This window comes from Lonchura striata, chromosome 4, assembly GCF_050655825.1.
Source record: "Lonchura striata isolate lonStrDom1 chromosome 4, ASM5065582v1, whole genome shotgun sequence".
Classification (NCBI taxonomy): Eukaryota; Metazoa; Chordata; class Aves; order Passeriformes; family Estrildidae; genus Lonchura; species Lonchura striata.
The window spans coordinates 32,752,341-32,773,655 of record NC_140706.1 but is presented as its reverse complement, the minus strand read 5'-3'; the positions used below and the strand labels follow the sequence as shown (position 1 = coordinate 32,773,655).

General features: G+C 37.5%; 1 protein-coding gene across 50 annotated transcripts in view; it reads left to right on the top strand.

The window, feature by feature from the left end:
* The window catches only part of TENM3 (teneurin transmembrane protein 3), a 1,286,597-nt gene that overhangs the window by 1,214,294 nt on the left and 50,988 nt on the right, over positions 1-21,315 (top strand). For 38 of the 50 annotated variants that reach the window (XM_085578773.1, XM_085578775.1, XM_085578777.1 and 35 more), the window contains 6 exons: positions 5,236-5,262; positions 6,860-6,877; positions 7,789-7,935; positions 15,319-15,535; positions 16,577-16,696; positions 17,091-17,352. In XM_085578773.1, the coding sequence (XP_085434899.1) occupies positions 5,236-5,262; positions 6,860-6,877; positions 7,789-7,935; positions 15,319-15,535; positions 16,577-16,696; positions 17,091-17,352 (791 nt within the window). The remainder of the gene's footprint in view (positions 1-5,235; positions 5,263-6,859; positions 6,878-7,788; positions 7,936-15,318; positions 15,536-16,576; positions 16,697-17,090; positions 17,353-21,315) is intronic. The other 12 variants (XM_085578807.1, XM_085578795.1, XM_085578791.1 and 9 more) reach the window with 2 other exon arrangements.

Below are 21,315 nucleotides of genomic sequence, written 5' to 3'. Positions count from 1 at the left end.
AAAGCCTGCTGCCCCCAAGCACTTTGGAAGACAGGACAAGAATTTAAAATTACTTCAACAAATAGCACAGACTATGCAGAAAAATAAGGTGCAATTCAACAAATGCTGGCTTCTATGCTTAAGAATAATCAGCTGCACAAATCCAAGTTAGGAAGCAGTTTGCCAGGCAGAAAACATTGTGCAGGAGTTGCTGAATTTGACATGAGCAAACCTTTCTAAAGACAGGCTACAACAGTGGCTTTACAATTTTGTGAATTCTGGACCTTTTTTGGTTTTGGTAGAGGCATGGAGCTCCTCTGAATTTGCATATGGATACATGCTTTTTTTAGTCATTCTTTGGGAGGGAAAGCAGTCGCCTAAAGGAATCAGTATGCTATTCCCTAGGTTTGCTGTTGGATAAGAAATACCCACGTAAGAATAATAAGAAATTATAAGAAATGCAAGGTTTAAATATTACAAGGGTTATTTGGGGTTTTATGTTCAGATGGTGGTTTAATTGTCAAAATAGTTAAACTGTGGGTAGAAATGAGAGGAAACAAGGGTGATCTGATAGCCACATCAGAAGTAAACCACCATGGGCTGAGTCTTCAGTAGATTAAAGAAGTCAGACCAGAACTCACTCCTGAGTTTTGTTCCCCCAAAACAAGCAACAAAACTTGTTTACAAACTGCATTCTCCCTAAAGTTTGCAGTAAGTTTTCTCTTCTGCTGGCAAGTGCCTGTGAAACCACTGATAAAGTGTGTGCCACATCCCCTGCCACTGCTTGGCTGCACAGGGAGTAAAAAATAATGTTCATAAGAGACTGGTACCACAGGATGAACAGGCTAAGGATGATTTTGAAGACCTGGATTCCACCCTTGACTCTAACATGTATTTTCTGTTAGTTGCTCACAAATACAGACTTTAAATAAGTTCTCTTGGATTGTTCTTCACTTTCTGGGAGCAACATTTGCACATGTGTGATTTGCTTAAAATGTTGGTTTGTGTATGAAATACTATATAATTCTAAGTATTCCAGTCATAGGTGCTTGTAGTCAAGTGAATGGAGATTTCTCACTCTGACGTTTCAATGCTTTAATTACTGGTAAAATGAGGTAAGAACACCAGTTCTCTTCACATCAGTAGTATGAAGATAGTGTGCTAAATAATTGTGACTTAGGGAGGAGGGTGATAGGAGAGTATGAAAGAGAACTGTAACTTCTTTGTTTAGGTTAGCAGAGCTACTAGGACATCAGCTGTTTGTTGTTTGTGAGAGAATGAGTGCTGAATGAGGACTGTGAGCTCTGCACATTCACAAGGGAAGATGTGTATAAAATTTTCATAGGTAGCCATAAACCCATCACTGCCTAAATTTTGGATGCTTGACATGGCCACTGTCATGGTATTCTTCTAAGGTGTTCAGGGTTTTTTGGCATATGGATTGTAAACAAAGTTTTATACAAATACTAAAAATGATTGAAAATAAATAAAGATATTAAAACTTTCTATCCCTAAACAAACAGGTTAATGTGTTGAAAGGCTTAAAGGAAACAATATGGTAAAAACATAGCATAGTTTGCTTCCAGTCCGTTTTTAGTCCAAGAAAAACCTGCTGTCTCCCTGTATGACACTTGGTGCAATGTTATGTAGAAGTGTAAACGTGACTGATGCGAGGTATGTCCTTCACATGTTCCTGCAGAGCATGAAGTTGGTGTGAGCAGTGGAGATACTTATGCAGTCATTCACCAGGGAATGGGAGCTGCAATTAGGAGTTGTGGGAGATGAGAAGAGGAAACAAAGCAAAGCTTGCTCTGAAAGGAGCAGAACAGTGTTCTTCATTGTTGCCAATAGTAAAATTATTTCTACATAATCTCTCCTTTCTTTTCTTCCCCTCCACTTTGGTTTCTCTATTTTCTCCTTCTGTTTTCTTTGAGAGGAAGAGACTGTAATACAGTAAGGAAGGGAGAAAGCTGATTGCATTAGTGGAGAGGAGGCAAGGGTTTGACTCACATTTTCAAGGTGTTGAAAGAGAAAAAAAAACACTTAAAAAAATTATTTTTTTATTTAGGCTGACCTAGGTCAATATGGCTTTGGTCATATTCATTTGTGATTTTGCTTCATGTCTGGTGGTGCTATGATGTTAAATCTGCTTTTTCAGCAAAGTAATTAATGACACTCGAGCTGTTGAGTTCACACTGTAACAGACCTATGCAGATGTTACAAAAACATAGGGCACGTCTAGTGTACAGATTACAAAGATTATGATGGGTGAAGATATCTGATGGAGAATAATGATTTAAACTAATACAGATATAAAATACACTGTACAGCATTTAGAAGCATGTTACCATTGTAATCCCAAATGACAGAATAATCAGAATAAAGCAGTGCTATAAGGACCAATTAAGGAACATCAAGTCAATGGCTATGTGACTTGTGCTGATTTAAATGGGAGCTGATTGGAATAAATGGATTTAATATGTATTTTTATTCTTAGGTTATTCTGTCATACCTGGAGGAAGCAGTATATGAATAAGGAAGACACTGACTTACATCTCTGATAAGGAGACTAATGGGAGACATTAAATAATTTTTTTAAAAGTCAGGGTTCTGTCTGGTTAAGAAATATGCTGTCTTAGGTGTGAATTTGCCTGACTGTTACCATTTCTTTGTAAAATCATTTATCTGCCACATATTTATATAAATACCCACACAGATTGATGGCACCGTTTCTGTTTTATTTTGTATGAATTTTGAATGCCACTTACATCTTCTCGGGCTTTGAGTAGCCTAGAAAATCTACAAATCTTTTATCTTCATTTTTGTTTTTCTTTTTTCCACTTGGAGTTATACAAAGTCATTCCACTTCTGGAGATAATAGCAAGATTTAAATGGCACAGTCTTAAACTCTGCAAGAAAATTCTTTTTATTTTATTGTATGGTCTGTAATTAGACATTTTAAGGACATAAGATAACTTTATGTGCCAAATGTGTAAATATCTTGCCAAGGAGCACCTGCTGAGATGCTCCATCCTATGAAGTGCTCCAAATCCCACCTGGAATTCTCTGTACAGAGAGGGGAGGTTTGTATTTTGTATTTCCACACAAGCTCATTCCTCTTTCAGTTGCAGTGCCATGAAGATAAGGGAGACAGCATGACTAGTTAAACTTCACTTCAAAGTTAACAATTTTTGGTCATTCATTTTCTGCTTTGTGGTTTTTTTACAATGCTGCATATTAACCAAAATAGTTTCTAGCATTGTCTTTAATGTTAAGTGACTGTGAGTAAAAGGATGCTGGAAGGTAGAACTTGTTTTCTGAGAATTAGTTTTGTGGTTTGAAACTGACTTCTTATATGACTGCTGTATAAAAAAAATCTTAAAAGAGCATTTTCCTAATCTCTCTTGTGTTTTGGAGGTTTGTTTGGGGTTTGGTTTGGTTTTGGGTGTGTGTTGTTGTTTGTTTGGGGTTTTTTAATGAAGATTGGATTCTGAAAATAGACAATGTGGGGGGCTTGGGATTGCAGGGACTGTTTTTAATTGCCTAGGAGGTTTTTTTAATGTTCTATTACCTATTCTTATACTTGTAGAGGCATTTAAGGTTTTACTGGTGGATAGATTAATTCCCCAGACAGAGCTGATTACTTTCATTTTATGAAATAGAGCTTGATTTTTCCTCCACACATACTGCACAATGTTTTAAGCTGTGTCGGAGCAAAAGGAATTATACTGGATGAATAAGAGAAGAATTTGATCCACCTTGAAATGTAGCTGTATCATATTTCTTTTTGTTTGTGGTTAATGTGAAAAGTTACCTAGTTTGTAGCTGATGCTCTAAATGTTCTGTAATTGATGTTTTCATCTTACTTTGTCTTGCATTAACCTTACCATTATAGGGGAAAAAAAAAAAAAAAGCTGTGTAGTGGACACCTGACACCTTCTTCAAGAAAAAGGAACTAGAAAATTTCCTCCTTTTAGTTGTAGCAGTGATTATGCCCCCTGATATATATCACCTCCCTCCTTGGAGTCCAGAGCAGCTTTTTTCTTTTGATCCAAACTGGAGAAAGGTGGGAAAGCCTTTGTTACCCGTCCAAAGGGATCCTAACCATGACAGACGACTTGCCAGACAGGGGCCATCATCCATCAGGGATTTAGGAAAATCCAATTTTAAAGGAAAGAGGGCTGTGAGGGCTGTGTTGAGGGACCTTGTCCCCAGCAAAACCAGGGGATGGAGTCCAACGTTCCTGGCTCGGCTTGGCCTGTCCCCACCACAGTGGGCTGTCGTCTGCCATCTCCCTGGGCATGGGTGGCTGGCTTTGGTAGCCTGCAATGGACCTGGTGGCTTTGCTGTGTGACATTAACCCCTTTCACACAACTGCAGTTGATGTCTGTTTCCTGGAAGGAAGGAGGGAATATGTTACCCATCTGTGCTGTGTCTCATGTATTAAAAGTAGGCCCTGCTGCTTGAAATCCGTCTTATGCTCTGTATGTCATTCATCCATCTGCCTCCTCAAATCTTTTGTGAAATCTTAAGTGTCATAACTTACAAAAGGAAGTCTTGCTATTCTTGTATATACCATCTTATTTATTTTTATGTATCTAAAGCCTATGTTTAATTTTCACCTGCTTTTCAAAATGAAATGGATCATCACATTACTAACCCCACTACACCCTCTTCCACCCAGTATTTACAATTCAGCTTATCTTACATACTTGGTTTGTGTGTTTAGAAGAATAACTGTGACTGAATTGAAGTAGAAGGAAAAATCCTCCTAAAAATCCTGTTAATCCATTGAGTATTAAGATAGTGTGCTGGTTATGCTGTCAGAGTCATGAATGTCCTGCAAATCAAAGATCTTCCTATGTGGTTAGTGTTATAAAGCTCATATGCTAAGGAATTGTTCTTATGTTGTGTTGAAAATTGAATTTTTAAGCTAGCTTTGATTATATTTTTGTTATATAAAAAAAAATCAAAGCATGTGAAGTAAGAAGAAAATGTAGTCTCAGAAATGTAGCTTCCCTTTTGCTCCTGCAAGCCTACTTTCCAGAACAGTTTCATTGATTCATGACGATGCTTGCTGAAAAGAGAATTTCTTGCATTTTTAAAAGCCTTGAAATACATTTTCATTTTGTAATGTAAGACCTCTCATGTCAGGTGCACCTGCTTGATTTGCATGTGAATTCTGAACAATTCTTGTTTCATGTGACACTTCTGAAATGTCTGTCTGTTTTTTTTTTTTTCTTTTTAATTCTCAAGCTCACTATTTGGATAAGATAGTGAAAGGTACTGTATATTTGCTCTTTGACATGCCTTTTTCTACATGTTTGGGTTTTGGTTTTTTTAATATTAATATATAGTTAAAAACATACTAGTCTGGGCAAAAGAATCTTCTCTTACATTCCATGGATTTTATATATATAACCCATATGGCTTTCAACTCATCTCAAAATTTTGCTTCTGTTGTATGGTAACACTTTATCAGTAATTATACATTTATGAACAAACTGTATACATGTATTAGATTTAATCTGAACCAATAACTGAAGATAGTATTCATTTGCTGTTTGGAACCTTTTTTTTTGTTGTTAGTTTTGTCGTTGGACCTCTGCCTACAAAACCCTAAATATAAAGGAAACCAAGCAAAGTGATACTCTTGTCACAGAACAAATGACATTAGTTCTAAAGAACAGATTTATTACAGAGACGTGTGTTGTTTATATACTGACGTATCAATAGAATTCCTTAGACTTTTAATCTTCTGATTATCTGAATGTAGAAAATCCATAGGAAAATATTATTTGTATCTTGTATGACTCTAGAAAAATATTTTATAGTCTATGCAACATTTTCATTTAAGAGGTTCAAGGATGCAAAAGCCTAACATGAAACAGCAAAGATTCTTGTATCTTCAGTTACGGTGAAAAGTTAATTTAGAAAAATGTTTAAAATATTCCTACCCCTCTTTCCCTGAGTATCTTCCTCTATTCCTTGTGTTTTTTCGTTAGACTATGGCAATATTGATGGCAATATCCAGGCTTTCACACAATAAGTCTTGAGTGCACCCAGTTGACTCCTAAATTGCTTTGTCAGTATTGCAATTATATATGTAAGTCTTTCACAAGTCAAATAGAAGAAATACTAAGAAAAAATCTATCTCAGTACATTAACAAATACTATTAGCAGCTGCAGTCTGAAAGAATAAAAGTACCAAGACTAATTTCAGCCTGGTGTGATGGCACAACATCTGTAACTGAGCATCCCCATCCTTCCTTACAAGAGGTTTTCCTGATTCTTTGTCTTCTAAGAGTGATTTGACAAGAGTTAAGCACCCTTTATAACTTTTTATATTTTAAGCACTTTTTATAACTTTTTTCTGTGTGTTTGTAATTTGGAACTACAAGATTGGAAGGAGTCAGTAATTTCAAAATTCTTTAGAAGAAAAAAGCAGCTTGCGTCTGAAAAACCACTCTAAGCTTAAACAAAATGGATCAGTAGGTTAGTTGACAGATAGGTGTTCTAAAAAGTAAAGAATTGTTTGCCCAGTTACTTAGGGTTTTTGGATGAAAGTTTACAGATAATTGTTTTTCCCAGAAATATCTGATTTGTAGCCACCTTCTCATAAGATAGATAGTGCCATATCTGTACTTGCTTCTGTCAGTGTCTTATCACAGTCATAGATAAGGAGCACCAAAATCTACATATTTATAGCGTTGTCATTCTCATACAGATCATGTTGGCTGCATGCCAGATTTCATCACTAGGAAGTGACAGATACTGTTTTTTTTTAATGCAATGTTAGACTGAAAACAATTATCGATTTTGGATATATTAAATTATGTTAATTGTTTCCCAAATTTTCCCTCCTTGGCCATAAAAGCAGACAAGATAGGATATAAAGGTAACAGCACAAAAGCCTTAGGGAGATTGTCACAAAAAATCACTCTCTGCTATCTGTCTTGAAGCACGTCACTACCGTGTTTTTGTTCAGTCTATCAATGTTTATTGTGGTCCTTATGGTATTTCATTTTGTCCGTCCTAAGTAATCAAATACGCACAGCTATTACATTAAGTTGGAAATCCTGTTGGTCCTGTCCCATCCGTATGCAGCCTGAATCCTAATGTTTGTTAGAATAGATGCTAAGCTGCTTCACTATTCCTGGGCTTTGCTTATTCTGTGAAAAGGAATGTATTTTTAGCATAAAGTATAGTCATTAAAACTGGCCTATACTTTGTGCAATTATTTAACGCACTGTAATTTCACATGAATACACGGCAACTCTGAGACCAGATAAAGTTAACCTTCTCTTTTATTACTTGCCTAAATCATACCCATTTTCCTGCTTAAGAATTTGGAGGGATTTGTTCATAGTAACAGGGAGCTTAATCATTTGTGCCAGTAATTAATCAATACTGCATAGAGCAAATAATGAACTATTCTATGAGCACAGAAAAATGTATCATTTTACACAGCTGTGTTTGCACTATGCACTCATCTCTTGTTACTTTGAAAAAAAAATTTTAAAAACCAAACTTAATTTTGTCTGGCCTGCAGGTATTTAGAGGATTGGTGCATTTATTTCCTGTCTGTACAGGTAAGTGGTGTCTCAAGTGTCAGGCCAATCAAAGATGCCACTTTGTAAAGAATTATGTTCCCCAGGTAATGTTGCTGTTCCAGTCCATGTGCAATTACAGTATTTGTGCTGTTCTTAAGGCCTGTTCCCAGTAAGTGTCCCTTGTTTGTATTTTTTTTCTTTTTATATTGTTACAATATTTAAATCACTTGTGCTTTTTCTTTGTTTGTTTCAACAGAGGGCTGCCCTGGTTTGTGCAACAGCAATGGGAGATGCACACTGGACCAAAATGGCTGGCACTGTGTCTGCCAGCCAGGATGGAGGGGAGCAGGTTGTGACGTAGCCATGGAAACTCTCTGCACTGACAGTAAGGACAATGAAGGAGGTAAGAGACACCAACTGATCTTTAACTCTGGGAAGAACATGTTGAGGAACAGAGATTTTTCAGCCAGGTGATTAAATACTGCCATGAGAACCATACATGCATTTGACTTGCTCTTACATCGGCAAGTATATGCCATGGTCTTCAGTGCTTCTTTTGGCATATCAACAAAGCCGAACAAGCTGCATGTGACATGTGAGATGTGTACTTAGAAAAAGATAAGTGTCACCTTTGTTTCCCTGCAGTGTTCTTTTATACCAGAAAAAAAAACATAGTTTCTACTCAGTGAACTGTTGTAGAGGGAAAAAAAAAGAACTTCAAAATTTCAGTGACCTCACAAGGAAATTGTCCCAAGAGAATAGGCCAAACTGGGAGTTCACATTTTGAGCTATGATGCAATTGCTGGAAACGATTGGTTACCCAGCCTACAGAGATCTTATCTCTCTATAGCCTTTGACAATCTGCGGTGAGAGGCAGGCAGGACTGCTAACCTAAGGAATCAATCCGTGATTACTGTTGTACTCTAGGGAAGCCAGAGGGGCTGTGACTTAGCATGATTCCAGAATCACATTAAAAAAGCCCAGAAAAACAAGATTAAATGTGAATGCAGTCCAATATTAGATCAGCATAATGCTTTTATTGTCTGTCTTTCTTCCCCTTCTCTCATCAATTCTTTTTGCTTAACACCTCCAGATTCAGAGAAGAGATAAAAACTCCATTAGGGCCTCTGGATGATGATAAAGTCATCTGAGACTTTGTCTTTCCGTTTTAGACTGCATATGCCTCTGCAGTTGCTGGTTGACTGTTTGCTCTCGTATCCCTACTTCAGCTGAGATCTTAGACATCACAAACTATAAATAGCAGCATTTACTTCCTGAGGAAAATAAGTAATATGGTTAAAACTGTGCTCCTGTTTACTACTGTACACATCATTTGGCTTGTCATCCTTCTTCATTATGTATTATATATTTTGAGGCAGTTTTCCATATTTAGGGGCCTAAACAGTCTGGCCCAGATTCCAGCAGAAATGTGCTTGTTTGGGGAATTAAGTTCAGGTGGGCCAAGGAATTACAATATAAGGTGAAAAGAGAAACATGCAAACATGAACAAATCAAGGAGAAAGAGAAATTAGGTAGAAGCGTGAAAAAAAAACCTTGGATAAAAAAAATAGATTATGTAGGGGGAGAAAAAGGGAAAATACATTAAAAGTCCAATAGTAGATTCAATAAATGTTAAAGATCATATAAGGATGTGACAAATGACAGCAGGAGTCGGGAGCGGGTAATGGAGCAGTAGGAAGAAGAAGGTGAACAGGAATGCATGTAAATGGAACAAGAGAAAAGAAGTTGCTCCTTCAGACAGAACAATAATAGCTTTTTGGCGAGGCAAAATGAACAAGGAATTGGAGCAGAACAATCTAACAGGATGGCTTAAAGAAGGAAGAATGATTTTGAGGAAAATAGCTAATGCTGATATTTTGTTGTTTTCTTCTCTCTCTCTCATCTCCTTTTTTCATATTGCCTTTGTGGACGTCATTATGCAGCTATGCATGAGAAAGGGGGTGTCCAAGCACTTGTTTTGCTGTGATTGGCCTGTATAATGCTATTTGCCAATGGCATTTCTCTTATTTTAATTTATATACTTGAATACAGTGTATATTCACTTCAGTCTTTGACTGTGGCTGAGGAGAAGGGTTAAAATTTTACAAATCAAATTAATATTGAAGTATCCCTAACAAAACTAGGGAAAGAAAGTCTCCTTTGTAAGCTACCTGGAAAGAGAAGAAGTGTTTCTGCCCTTTTCTGCAATCAACCCACTAATCTCCAAGTAAGCCATTAAAATTTCTGACAGCTACAGGGAATGGCACAAGTATTTTTCTGCTGTATTTGTTTATCATGGGAGATTAGGTTATCTGAGCACTTGTGATGAATTTATAGTATGACTGTGGGTAGTGTGATCTACATCTCACTAGGCTCAGTGGTTATATAATTAAAGTTATCTCAGTTGTTGTCTGTTTGATATGCTGTGGTTAGTGTTTATGCTTTATCCTACACTGGGTAGAATATATTAATATGAGCACAGTTCATTAATAAAAGTGTCTGCTGTTCCTTTGATTCTTAGCTCTTTCTGGGACTGATTATTCAAATTCAGTGAACATGAGCATCCTAAGGATCCCAGTGGGAATATTCTCCATAGGATATCCTAATGGCATCAAGGCATACCTGAGTATTTTCCCTTCTAGATATTATTGACTTATGATGGGATGATTATTGTTTATCTTCCTTTTAATACTGATTTTTCAGTCTTGGAAATAATTGCTGTTCTCTTTAAGGCTCACTCTTTATTTTCCCCCGTGTTTCACTGGATTTTTCTTTACATTTTAGTCCACACGGAAAGAATGTGCAGCAAGCAGATCTTAGACTGAATTAAACTCCTAATGACTTTGTGAGGAGAGCTGTCTGTGGGTGGAATAAGCCTAACTTCTTGGGGAAAAAAGGTGTCACTATTATACTTGAACAAAGTCGGCCATGCTTTGTTATCGCTGTAGGAAGAATAAGAAACAGGAAGAGTTGCTGTTTACTCTTCAGTTTAGGTGGATCTTTATTGAACAGATTCCTTAGTTAAGTTTGCTTTTTATTGGCTTCTATCCAGTCATCTAGAGCAGTTACAGGTTTCCACAAGCAAGACTTAAGGGAACATTAATATTCTTTCTTTGCTGAAATGAAAATAAATACTGTTATAAAGCAAAGCATACCTAACACTACTGTATTTTTTTGATTACTTGCATCGTCTAAGACAGCCTGTTTCTGGCAGATGTCACAGGATAGTACACATTCAGCCTAAAGATTGCCTAAACCAGGGCCTCTTCTCTGATAGTGGCTAATAGTTGTTGCTTAGCAAAACATTATAATAGGGTAGAGGTGAACTTACATTTTCTTTTGTCTGCTAACAGGCTGCAAATTAAATGCAGAATGTTATGAATGTCAGAAGAGTTGCTAAGTGCAAAGATAACCCAAGCTAAGGAAATCTCAGGAAGTATCTACTTGAACTAGGAGTGATACAGTGGCATGCTCAGGTTCTCTGGCTTGTGCTCTGTCACTTCCCATTATTCTTCAGCTTTTTTATTGCATCTATGGTAGCTGGTGAATGCCGGGTTCGTATACCATGGGACTTATACACAGTGCCTCCAAGATTTCTTTCTGGAGTGAGAACTCATTTGGAGCCCCACATTTCATATTTTAGGCTTCTTCAATCAACAGCAAAGCTGAATTTCAGTCCTTGCACACTGTTGAGGAATAAATCAAGGGCTGTTTGTGCTTTTCTGGCTTTTCTGACCAGCTGTTCTATAAGCAGTCATTTTGATGTCTATGATCGAATCCATTAATTATAGCCTGTTGCAAAACTGAGGTACGTAAGGTTAACTGAGATTTGGTTATACAGTTTTCTTTCCTTTCCTATCTCTTGCCTTAGTTTGCCAGTCACCAAAACTGTACTAGTAGAATGGCCAGCATCATAGTTCCAAAACTATATTTTTCCTATGTAGGCACTGAATTTCACTCCATGGAGATTTTTGTTACCTAAATGTATAATCAACTATAATCAACAACAATCAAAAATAGGATTTATGAGGTCCTTGACTACCCTCTCCCCTTGACACTGGCAGATCTTTTGCCCAGGAGTTACTTTGTCCCTCTACTTTTCTTCCTTCCAGTACTTTTATTCTATTCAACAGCAAGCAGTCCCACTGATACATCTTATTTTTCAGACATGCATTGTGGGGATCCTCTGTCTTGACTCCTCTCATTTAATCAATCACATAACGAGAGCATGGAGAAGATAAAGGCTGGGTTGAAAGTGACCTTAAAGATCATCTACTTCCAATCCCTTCTGCTATGAACACCTTCCACTACACCACATTGCTAAAAATACCATCCAACCTGGTGTTAAATACTCCCAGGGATGGTGAATCCACAACTTCTCTGGGCAACCTATTCCAGTGCCTCACCTCCCTCACCGTAAACAATTTCTTCCTTATGTCTAATCTAAACATGCCCTCTTCCAGTTTAAAGCCATTCCTCCTTGTCCCATCACCATCTGCCCTTGGCAAAAGGCACTCTCCAGGTCTTGCAGGCCCTCTTCTGGTACTTGGAGGATGCTACAGGGTCTCCCTGGGGCTTTCTCCAGGCTGAACAGCCCCAAGTTCGCTCAGCCTATCATCATAGGAAAGGTGCTGCAGCACCCAGTAATCTTCCTGGCCTCCTCTGGACTCACTTTTAACAGGTCCATGTCCTTCTTACACTGGAGACCCCACAGAACTCTGGGTGGGGTCTCACAAGAGCAGAGTTTTGATGGTTTTATGAATCTCTTCAAACAATTTTATCAACAGTCCATGCTCGACTGCAATTCAATGCATTTTGCAACAAAGGGAAAAGTAACATTAGTGAAGATTTTTACAGCTAGACATTAGCTTTTGAGGAAGAAAACAATAAAGTAGTCATTACATCTCTTGTATATAGAACCACTTACATCTAGAACAAGAAAATACAAATAGCCTTCTGAGACTGACAATGACTGTCCAGCTGCTAGTAGGAGGTTCTCTTTTCTTTATAATTTCACTGTCATATTTGAGTGATATAACTGACAAGGTACTGTTGAGCTAAGTCTCATAATTTTCAAGCTAAACAAAATTCATCAATAATCTTGCAGAGCCATTTCAGAAAGGAAATTTTACTGTGCTTCACATAGTGCAATAGAGTACTTGACTTAGTGGTACTAGATAGCTCTAGCCACATAAGTACAGAGAAAGAATGAAAAATGTTTTCTCAAGTTATAAGGAGCCAGATTCATAACCATTCGTCACTTGCCTGGGCAAGTTACTGATAAACTCCACAGGAAAATAACAAATAGCATATCCCTGTATCTTGGCTGGTGAAAATGAGATTCTTTCTCTGATTGATGTTAGTGGAGAGGCTTGTAAAAATGCATTTCCAGCTGATTAGTTCAGAAGGTGTCAATCTCATGCAGTTTTATGACCTGCAGACTATACTCCAGATGTACATTTGCTTTTTATAAACTAACAAAGATGAATGGAGAAATCTGAGCATTTCTTTGGCAACTGTACCAGATACTGCATGGGGGACCATTCAGATAAATAAAACCCCAAAAATAGTCTTTTCACTATCAGTACCCCCAGCTTTTACACTGATCCAGGCTTCTGGAGCTAAAACCAACAAGGGAAGTCCGTGCTTCAGCTAGGAAAGGGTTTCATATTCTACAAGAATGAGACTAGAAAATCACAAGAGTCACAGCCTATTTGAGGTTGGAAAGCCTCTGGAAGCCATCCAGTCCCCTCCTCTGCTCAAAGCTGGATTAGCTAAAACAGGTTGCTCAGGTATGTACCCAGCTGGGTTTTGAATGTCTCCAAGAAGGAAGGCTTCACAACTTCCCTGAGCAACTTGTTGCAGTATCCAGACACTTTCACAATAAAAAACATTTTTCTGCTGTTTAGACAAAATTGCCTGTGTTTCAGTCCATGTCCATTGCCTTTTTCCTCTTGCTGGGCACCACAGGAAGGTGCCTTTTTACACCTTCCCATCAGGTATGTGTATGCATTGATGAGATCCCTCCCAACTTTTCTCCAGGCTCTGCAATCTCAACTCTCTCAGCCTTTCCATGTAGGAGAGGTGTGTCAAGCCCTTAAGAGTCTTCATGGCCCTCCACTAAGCATTCTCTAGTATGTCCATGTCTCTTGTACCAGAAAGCCCAGCCGGCACGCAGAGCTGTGTGCTCCTAACACAGCTCAGGATGGTGTTGGCACCTTCCTTGCTGCAAGGGCATGTTGCTCATGTTAATTTTGTGTCCATCAGGACTCCCAAGGTCTTCTCCACAAAGCTGCGTTACGGTGCAGGAGGTTGTTCCTCCCCAGGTTCAGGACTTTGTACTTCTCATGTGGAAACTTTATGTGGTTCCTGTAAGCCCATTTTTCCAGCCTGTCAGTGTCCAGCTGAATGGCAGTGTGACCCTCTGATGTATCCTCATCCTAGAAAAAAACAGTGTTCTTTCTTGTCTTTTAAAAATTTTTAAACTTTGATATGCTTAATGATGCTTTTTTTCAGCCCTTTTATTTTCCCTGAACTGATTTCAAAGGCAGACAAGTTAAATAAGAATTTTAGACGTGTGAAAGAACAGAAATCCCACTCCTTTACTATTTTGCCAGTCCTCTAACTGATCCACATAGCACAGCAATACTTAGAAGAATACCTTTAGAAGATCTCTGTTTACTTACAGTCTTTCAACATATGATTGAACAAAAATGGATGATATATTTCTTTCAGAAAGAACTTTTACTCTAAAGGAAGATTCTTTTGTGAGACAAGCAGTCATGGGTTTCCTCTGAGTGCTGCATTGGTATATTTTTCAGTTCAGTGCAGCAAGCAAGCTAGCTCTCTAATCTAAATGGAATAATAAAATGTTTGAGCTATTTCAGTCTTGCTGTTCTTTTGGGGAAACAATTATCAGCTCTGTGATACCAGATTACATTCATCTAGAAATTTTCTGTAGCTGACATTTCCAGGCTCATTTTCCTTATGACTTTACTTACAGCAAATTAGTAGTTATCAATTTGATCTTGATTTTAATCTTTGATCAAATTAGATTTCCGGGGATGTGACAGATCTAATGTTCCACATATGGGAATATTTCAGCACATAAGCATAAAAGCACCCATGTGTTTAAATCTTGTTTATACTGGCCAGCATTTCCCATCCATTTATTTGGAATAAAATCTAAATGTTAAATATAGATTTTGTTCCCTCATACATTTTCATGTAAAAAACCTGTGGAAATTGCCTTGCCACTAGCAACAAAATCTTTCTGCCAAGGTATAAAGGAATATACCTTGATTCACGTTGTAAAATATTTAAAGCTACTTGAAGCATAGATATTACTAACAAAACTTGAGGAAAACAGCAGTGTGGGAGTCACTTGTTTCTTTTCTCTAGCAAGTCAAATAACCTCACATAAAAGCTAATTAGATCCACCTAAAATGTTTAATATTTATAAGTTAACAGTGTATGCAGAGCCTGAGTGCCTTCATTTTCTGGTTTGTTCAACATGTTTTTAGAAAAGTATTGAATAAATAGGTTCATTTTTACATGATACTGAGTATACTGATTATATTCAGCTTGCATGGATTTCTGTGGGAGTTTAAGAGCTCAGTGGAAACAAACTCTCTTTCTTTAATTGAAAGTGAATTCATTAAAATCTTAATTATGAGTATTCTTTCGTACAACATAATTTTTTTTTCATATCCCTGCTGGCTGGCTCATTCCAATGCACAGAGGCAGGAGGAAGAATTTGTTCATTTGTGTGACTTTCTGCCAACAGATGGGCTAGTTGACTGTATGGATCCTGACTGCTGTTTGCAGAGTTCTTGCCAAAACCAGCCTTATTGTCGTGGACTGCCTGATCCCCAAGATATCATCAGCCAAAGCCAACAGTCACCATCTCAGCAAGCTGCCAAAGCGTTTTATGACCGGATCAGTTTTCTCATCGGAGCAGACAGCACCCATGTCATACCTGGGGAAAGCCCTTTCAATAAGAGGTGAGCGTGACTCGTCTGGTACTCATGAATACAGAAGAAACTGTGGAGTGTGAGATTCATGTGAGGAGAAGATCTGCTATGACTGCAAACTTCTGGTGTGGATTTTGAGAAAAGACCTTTTCGCTTAATATATCAAATTGCTTGTTTTGTCTCATTTCCTGCAAAATTCAATTTACCAGTGCCACTAGGTTACAGAAGGTACTTGCCATGCTTAGTATCTGTATTCTAACAGGGCACTTCATTAATGATTAAATAAATCTTTATTTAACCAGTTGATTTGGGCTAGCACAGTTGGAAATATATCAAAGCAATGAAAACACTTCAGAAGGAAAAGCAAAGCTGCACTTTTTAAACTGAGCTCACTAAATAATATAAATTATGAATTAATGTAATAGAACTGTTAAGTGCACGACAGTATAATTGCATAAACTATTTGACTGGTGCTCTATGAAGCAGTAATGACCTGAAAATAAGCCAGTAACAGGAAGCAGGTGTCTGGGATCTCACTGAGTGAAAGAAGATGATTTACACTAGAGCTACTGCGTTTGCAGTAATTTAACAGCATTAATGTGTTTGGGCACAGCAGTTGATTAAAAGTTGTTGCACCAATGTTCCTTATTGCTCTTTTAAATTTTGTATTTCATAGTCCCTGCAGTTTTACAGACTGCTTTGATACTAATTGAAAAGTACATTTTTCTTTAAGAGTCTGCCAGAAATATGACTTATAGTGAGAACATATAGCGTTTATAAGTTCTTAAAATTCTTCAGTTAATTTCTGGTCTTAGTAATACAGTACAGACAAAATAAACCAAAGTAAAATCAACAATACTGAATCAAAATTATTATCTGCAGATTCTAAGGCATTTATTTATACAGTGTAAATTATGTGAACTTGTAAAAGGGTTAGAATCTGAGGAATGTTTTCTGAATGATAGTTGATAGCTTGTGGAGAGGGGTAGATGTGTGTGTGTTCACTCACTACCTTTTATTCAAGAACAAAAACCCCCAAATTTGTAATTTGATCCTGCATCTTTTTCATAGTCTTGCATCTGTCATAAGAGGCCAAGTATTAACTGCTGATGGAACACCACTCATAGGAGTCAATGTTTCCTTCCTACACTATCCAGACTATGGATATACAATCACTCGCCAGGACGGAATGTAAGTTTCTTTTAAAGTACTTATAAGTCATAAAGACAGCAAAGATGTTACTGAAGAGCTGCTTGTAAAACTGAGATAATAAAATAACAGGGAAAAAAGACATTAGGAAATTGACAAAAGTTGTACTTTACACATTCTTAAAATGTAAAACACGCTGATTATTATATACTTCAGAAGCAGAAGGACTTGCTTAATTTAAACGCAGCATCCCAAATTCTCTGTTCTCTCAGTGCAGTATAATGTAATGTAATTTAATTGATTTCTCCATTGTTCCCAGTAGAGCCATTCTGTATTCAGAGCAGTACAATGGAATGAAGAATCAATCAGTAAAATAGAGGCTGTGGATGGCTTTGGGAATTTGCTGACTAGCTAGCCCTCTTGGGGTTTTTCCTAGGTTTGACTTGGTAGCAAATGGTGGTGCCTCTCTGACACTGGTGTTTGAGCGATCACCGTTCCTGACACAGTATCACACAGTGTGGATTCCCTGGAATGTCTTTTATGTCATGGATACCCTTGTCATGAAGAAGGAAGAGAATGACATTCCCAGTTGTGATCTAAGCGGATTTGTAAGGCCAAACCCCGTTATCGTGTCATCGCCTTTATCCACTTTCTTTAGAATTTCTCCTGAAGATAGTCCCATCATCCCAGAGACACAGGTAAGGTGTGCTTCAAATAAACACAATTTTATCCCAGACTAGTGCTCAGCAACCAGAATGAAAACCATGCACTGCTGTTCAAAAATAAGTAACTCTGAGGAAGTGCTAGCAATTTGCATCATGTGAGTATTTTCAGACCAATTTATTTATTCTGTGGGATTCTTTTCAAAATTTAATCTGAAAATGGAAAGTAAGAAAGCTGTGTGTACATCAGGACATTAAATTTGCAAAACTTAATTTACAGAATGTGTTTAGCGTTCAAGCTCTGGCCCATAAAAAGGGTAAAGGCCTTTGAGCATTGCCCTCTTGTTAGAAGTCAACTCAGAGATTGAAAACAAAAGGTGTTTTTCCACTGTGTCCTGAAGACACACACAGTTTAAATTATCTGTTTAGTCCTAATAAATAGCATGACACACAGATTTTTATAAAGCAAAAGAACTCTGCAATGCTAAGGACAAGCCAGTGAGCTTCAAAATTTGTAATATTGAAAGTAAGACTTGACATCCAAACCTTGATTTAAATGCAAAAAACTTCAGATTAAATGGGAGGTTTTTAATTTTTTTCCAAGATAAGTGTATTAGATTCCTCCATCTCAAGTAATAATCACTCATAGAATTAATAGTCTCTTAACTCTTAAAGCATTTCAGTTGCATTTTAAGAAGTAAAATGTCTTAGTGTTGATTTTCAAACTTTTCCTAGTGAAACAGTCCTCCTTCCGCCTCTTTCTCTCGTCTCTACTTCCACAATGTCATAATTACATAGAGCACTCTTTTTCACATTCACTAAGAAATGTCCTTGCCTCTTCAAGAGAAACACAGAAAATGTATTCAAATGTTTTCATGCAGAGCTCTTAAGAAAAGAGCTAAATCATTAAGCAATTCATGGTAGGAGCGGGTTTAAAGGAAAGATGTAAGAAAATTACAACTAAACAGTCATACAAATCTAGACTGTGCTAGGAAATTGTTGCTTTTATCTTCAGTATCATTTCTGTGCTTTTGATAGCTGCAAGTCAATTAAAATAAAGTATTTGCAAAACAGAGTCCACTTAAAAAACAGCTCTGATTTACTTGTTTTGGCAACAGATGATAGATTCAGTTCCTGAAATTGTGGAAAATGGCTTAGCTAGATATAAATCAAGAGAAAAGTTATGATAGAAAATGTCAGAAAATACCAATTTTAGAAAACCCCTTGTAGTGTCTAGGTAAACAAGTTCTTTCATGAGCAGTGGGACTAATGAGGTCTGGATTCCTACTAATTCCCACCCACTGCTGTAATTCCATCTGTCTGTCACATCCAGTCCTTCCCCACAGGCTCCATTCAGCCTTTTCTTCATTCTCATGGGAGTCCCAAATTGACTACTTCTTCCCTACTGGAGCTTTTTTTTTTTTTTTTTTTTTTACAAACACAAAGGAACTGAATTATCTTTAGAGATTTCTACTGTTACTTAAATTGTGATTGAAATTGTCTACCAGGCTCAACATTTTTGAGGTGGGAGGTCTGATAGGCAAGACTGTTGGGTCAAGTTGTCTCCCTAGGAAACCAGCAGGAAGGAAGATATTCTCAGTGGATCCTAGGCAGTGGGTGCTGCTGGGTGATTTCTGGTGAGGGAAAATGGTACTCTTGTTATATATGCAAAAATCCAGTTTAATACTGTGGAAGAAAACATTAAGCAGTGTTTTCTTCTGTATTCTTTGCTTATCCCACACATAAATTTCCCACACATAATTTTCTGCTTCAGCAAGTGGGAACTGTACAACTGTGACTGGCATGTACCCCTTCAGGTCAGGTTCCCCTCAGAAATGCATAATGCTCAACAATCTGTCATCCAAAAAAAATCATTCCTCTCATAAAAGATGGGCAGAACCAGGTACTATTTAAAACTGTATGTTCAGCTCCAGAGGAACTGCTGCTGATCTTGTCTTATAAAAAGGGGCAATGCCAGTTTAGCCATGTTCTTGCAGTCAGTATTAGCCACCCTGTTTGTGTGCTCTGACAGCACTCACTAGCACGTACTGCAGGAGAAAATGATGAGCTGCTGTAATCATCATCCCTTGAAGTGCTTCATCATCCCTTGGAGATAATGTTTCCAAGAGTGTACTTAGTGGCTTATGAATCTCAAATTGATCAGAGGGGGAATTAAAGTCTGTGCCAAAGGAGCAGCATGAAAGAAAATTGAAAAGAAAAAAAAAAAGGGCAAGCAAGGGGAAAGAACAAACACAGTGGGTAAAGAGGTGATCACAGACCCAACAGATCATTACTCAAGAGGGTTGATAATAACATGTTAACTAAATTTGGACTGCTCGGGCATGATTTTATCTACTATTAATTGTAAGTTACCATGCTTTGCCTAGACTTAAGTAGCTGAGATTAATTGGTGTGGAATGAGGCAATAAACTGCATGCAGATGAGGGAGTTCAGGTTAAGCTGGAGCTGATTTATGTATTACGTAATATTGTTACTCTCTTTTTGCTAATAATTTCCTGAAATGTCTGTTTTCCATATATTGCCATGTGGTCTGGCAGAAGCTCATGTGAGTCACAGTGAGCACTTCTGAAACTGAGTATTTGAGGGTTTCCCTTTCCTAAACTTCTGTTATCCACTGTTCCACGTGCTTGCAAAATGCCTTCTGCAGGCCCTGAGCCTCTTGTTTCCATCACTTCGTGTATGAGAGAATGAAAACTGGATGCTTTCCTTCAAATTATATATTCAAGGTTCTTCTCCTCAGACACTCTATCTCACTACTGGCAGTAATGTGGCACAAGTTGGCAAAATTTATTTTCCCAGAGGAATTTGGGTAAAATATGAGCCTCATTGACTTAATAAAAATAATTATTGGTAGTTTCAGAGTGACTAGATTTTCAGCAAAGAAATTAACCTATTCTAACATTTAAACTAACAACATAATAGGATATCTAAAAATCTTAGTATGCTATGGATGCTGCACCCTAGTTTCATCTACCTAAAATCTTCAGAATTTCAAGTTCATACTGAGAAGAAAATGGAAATTATTTGTAGAATCTAATATCTCCATTTATATATCTCCTTCTTTCCCAGCACATTTTATGCTTTTCTTCTCTTTTGCTTTCTGTTTGAGATTTTATACATACTTTTTTCTTTGTTCTGTTATAGATGTATTTTTATATTTCTACATATATGTGGCTTTTTCCTACCCCTCTACTCTGCAGTACCATGTTTTAAGTCTAGAAAAACCAAGTATTTTTACCCTTTGTATTTCTCCTTGATTTAAATGCTAATTTGAGAGCCTCAATTGTAGGGGAACACTTTTTTTTAAAAGGAAAACATTTTTTCTGTCTTGAAATGAGCAGTTTCAGCTTCCACTTAAAGTGTAATTTTGGTACTCCTTAATCTCAGCCTTTAAATAATAGCAGCAGTTGCTAGTATCTAAAAATGCCATCTTTGCCCCTCTCAAACCTAGATCATGTTACATTTGAATGCAGCAGCTCAGCTGTTATTTCTCAGCAAACAACCTTTTTCTGACACTAGGACTAAAGTTTGCACTCATTTGTGAAATTTGTCCTCAAATCCTCTATTGAATTTCTTCAATTTGCCAAAAAAAAAAAAAAAAAAAAAAACCAACCAGCAAAGCAGCAGGCGTTTCTCCCCCTAACTGAATTACTTATTCAGTGTTCTGAATGCCATCAGAGCATGTCAGTTGAATTATATCATGTTTTGGAGCAGCAAAACATTCTAGAGCCTGGACAGCTTTAGTCCTGCTGGCCATGAGAGACCAGGAGCCTTGCACAATTTCTGTGACTCAGACACCAGCCCAAACTCTGAGAACAACAAACCCTGTGAAAGTTGAGGTGACCCTTATCTCAGTCCCCTAAGTTAAATATTTCACAGCTGTCCTTAGGAGAAGCTTGATCATCAGTAAGTAAAATGTCAGCCATTAGAATTTGGTGGTTGGGCAATAACTCAGTCCCCTTAGGGTATCAGCCTTTC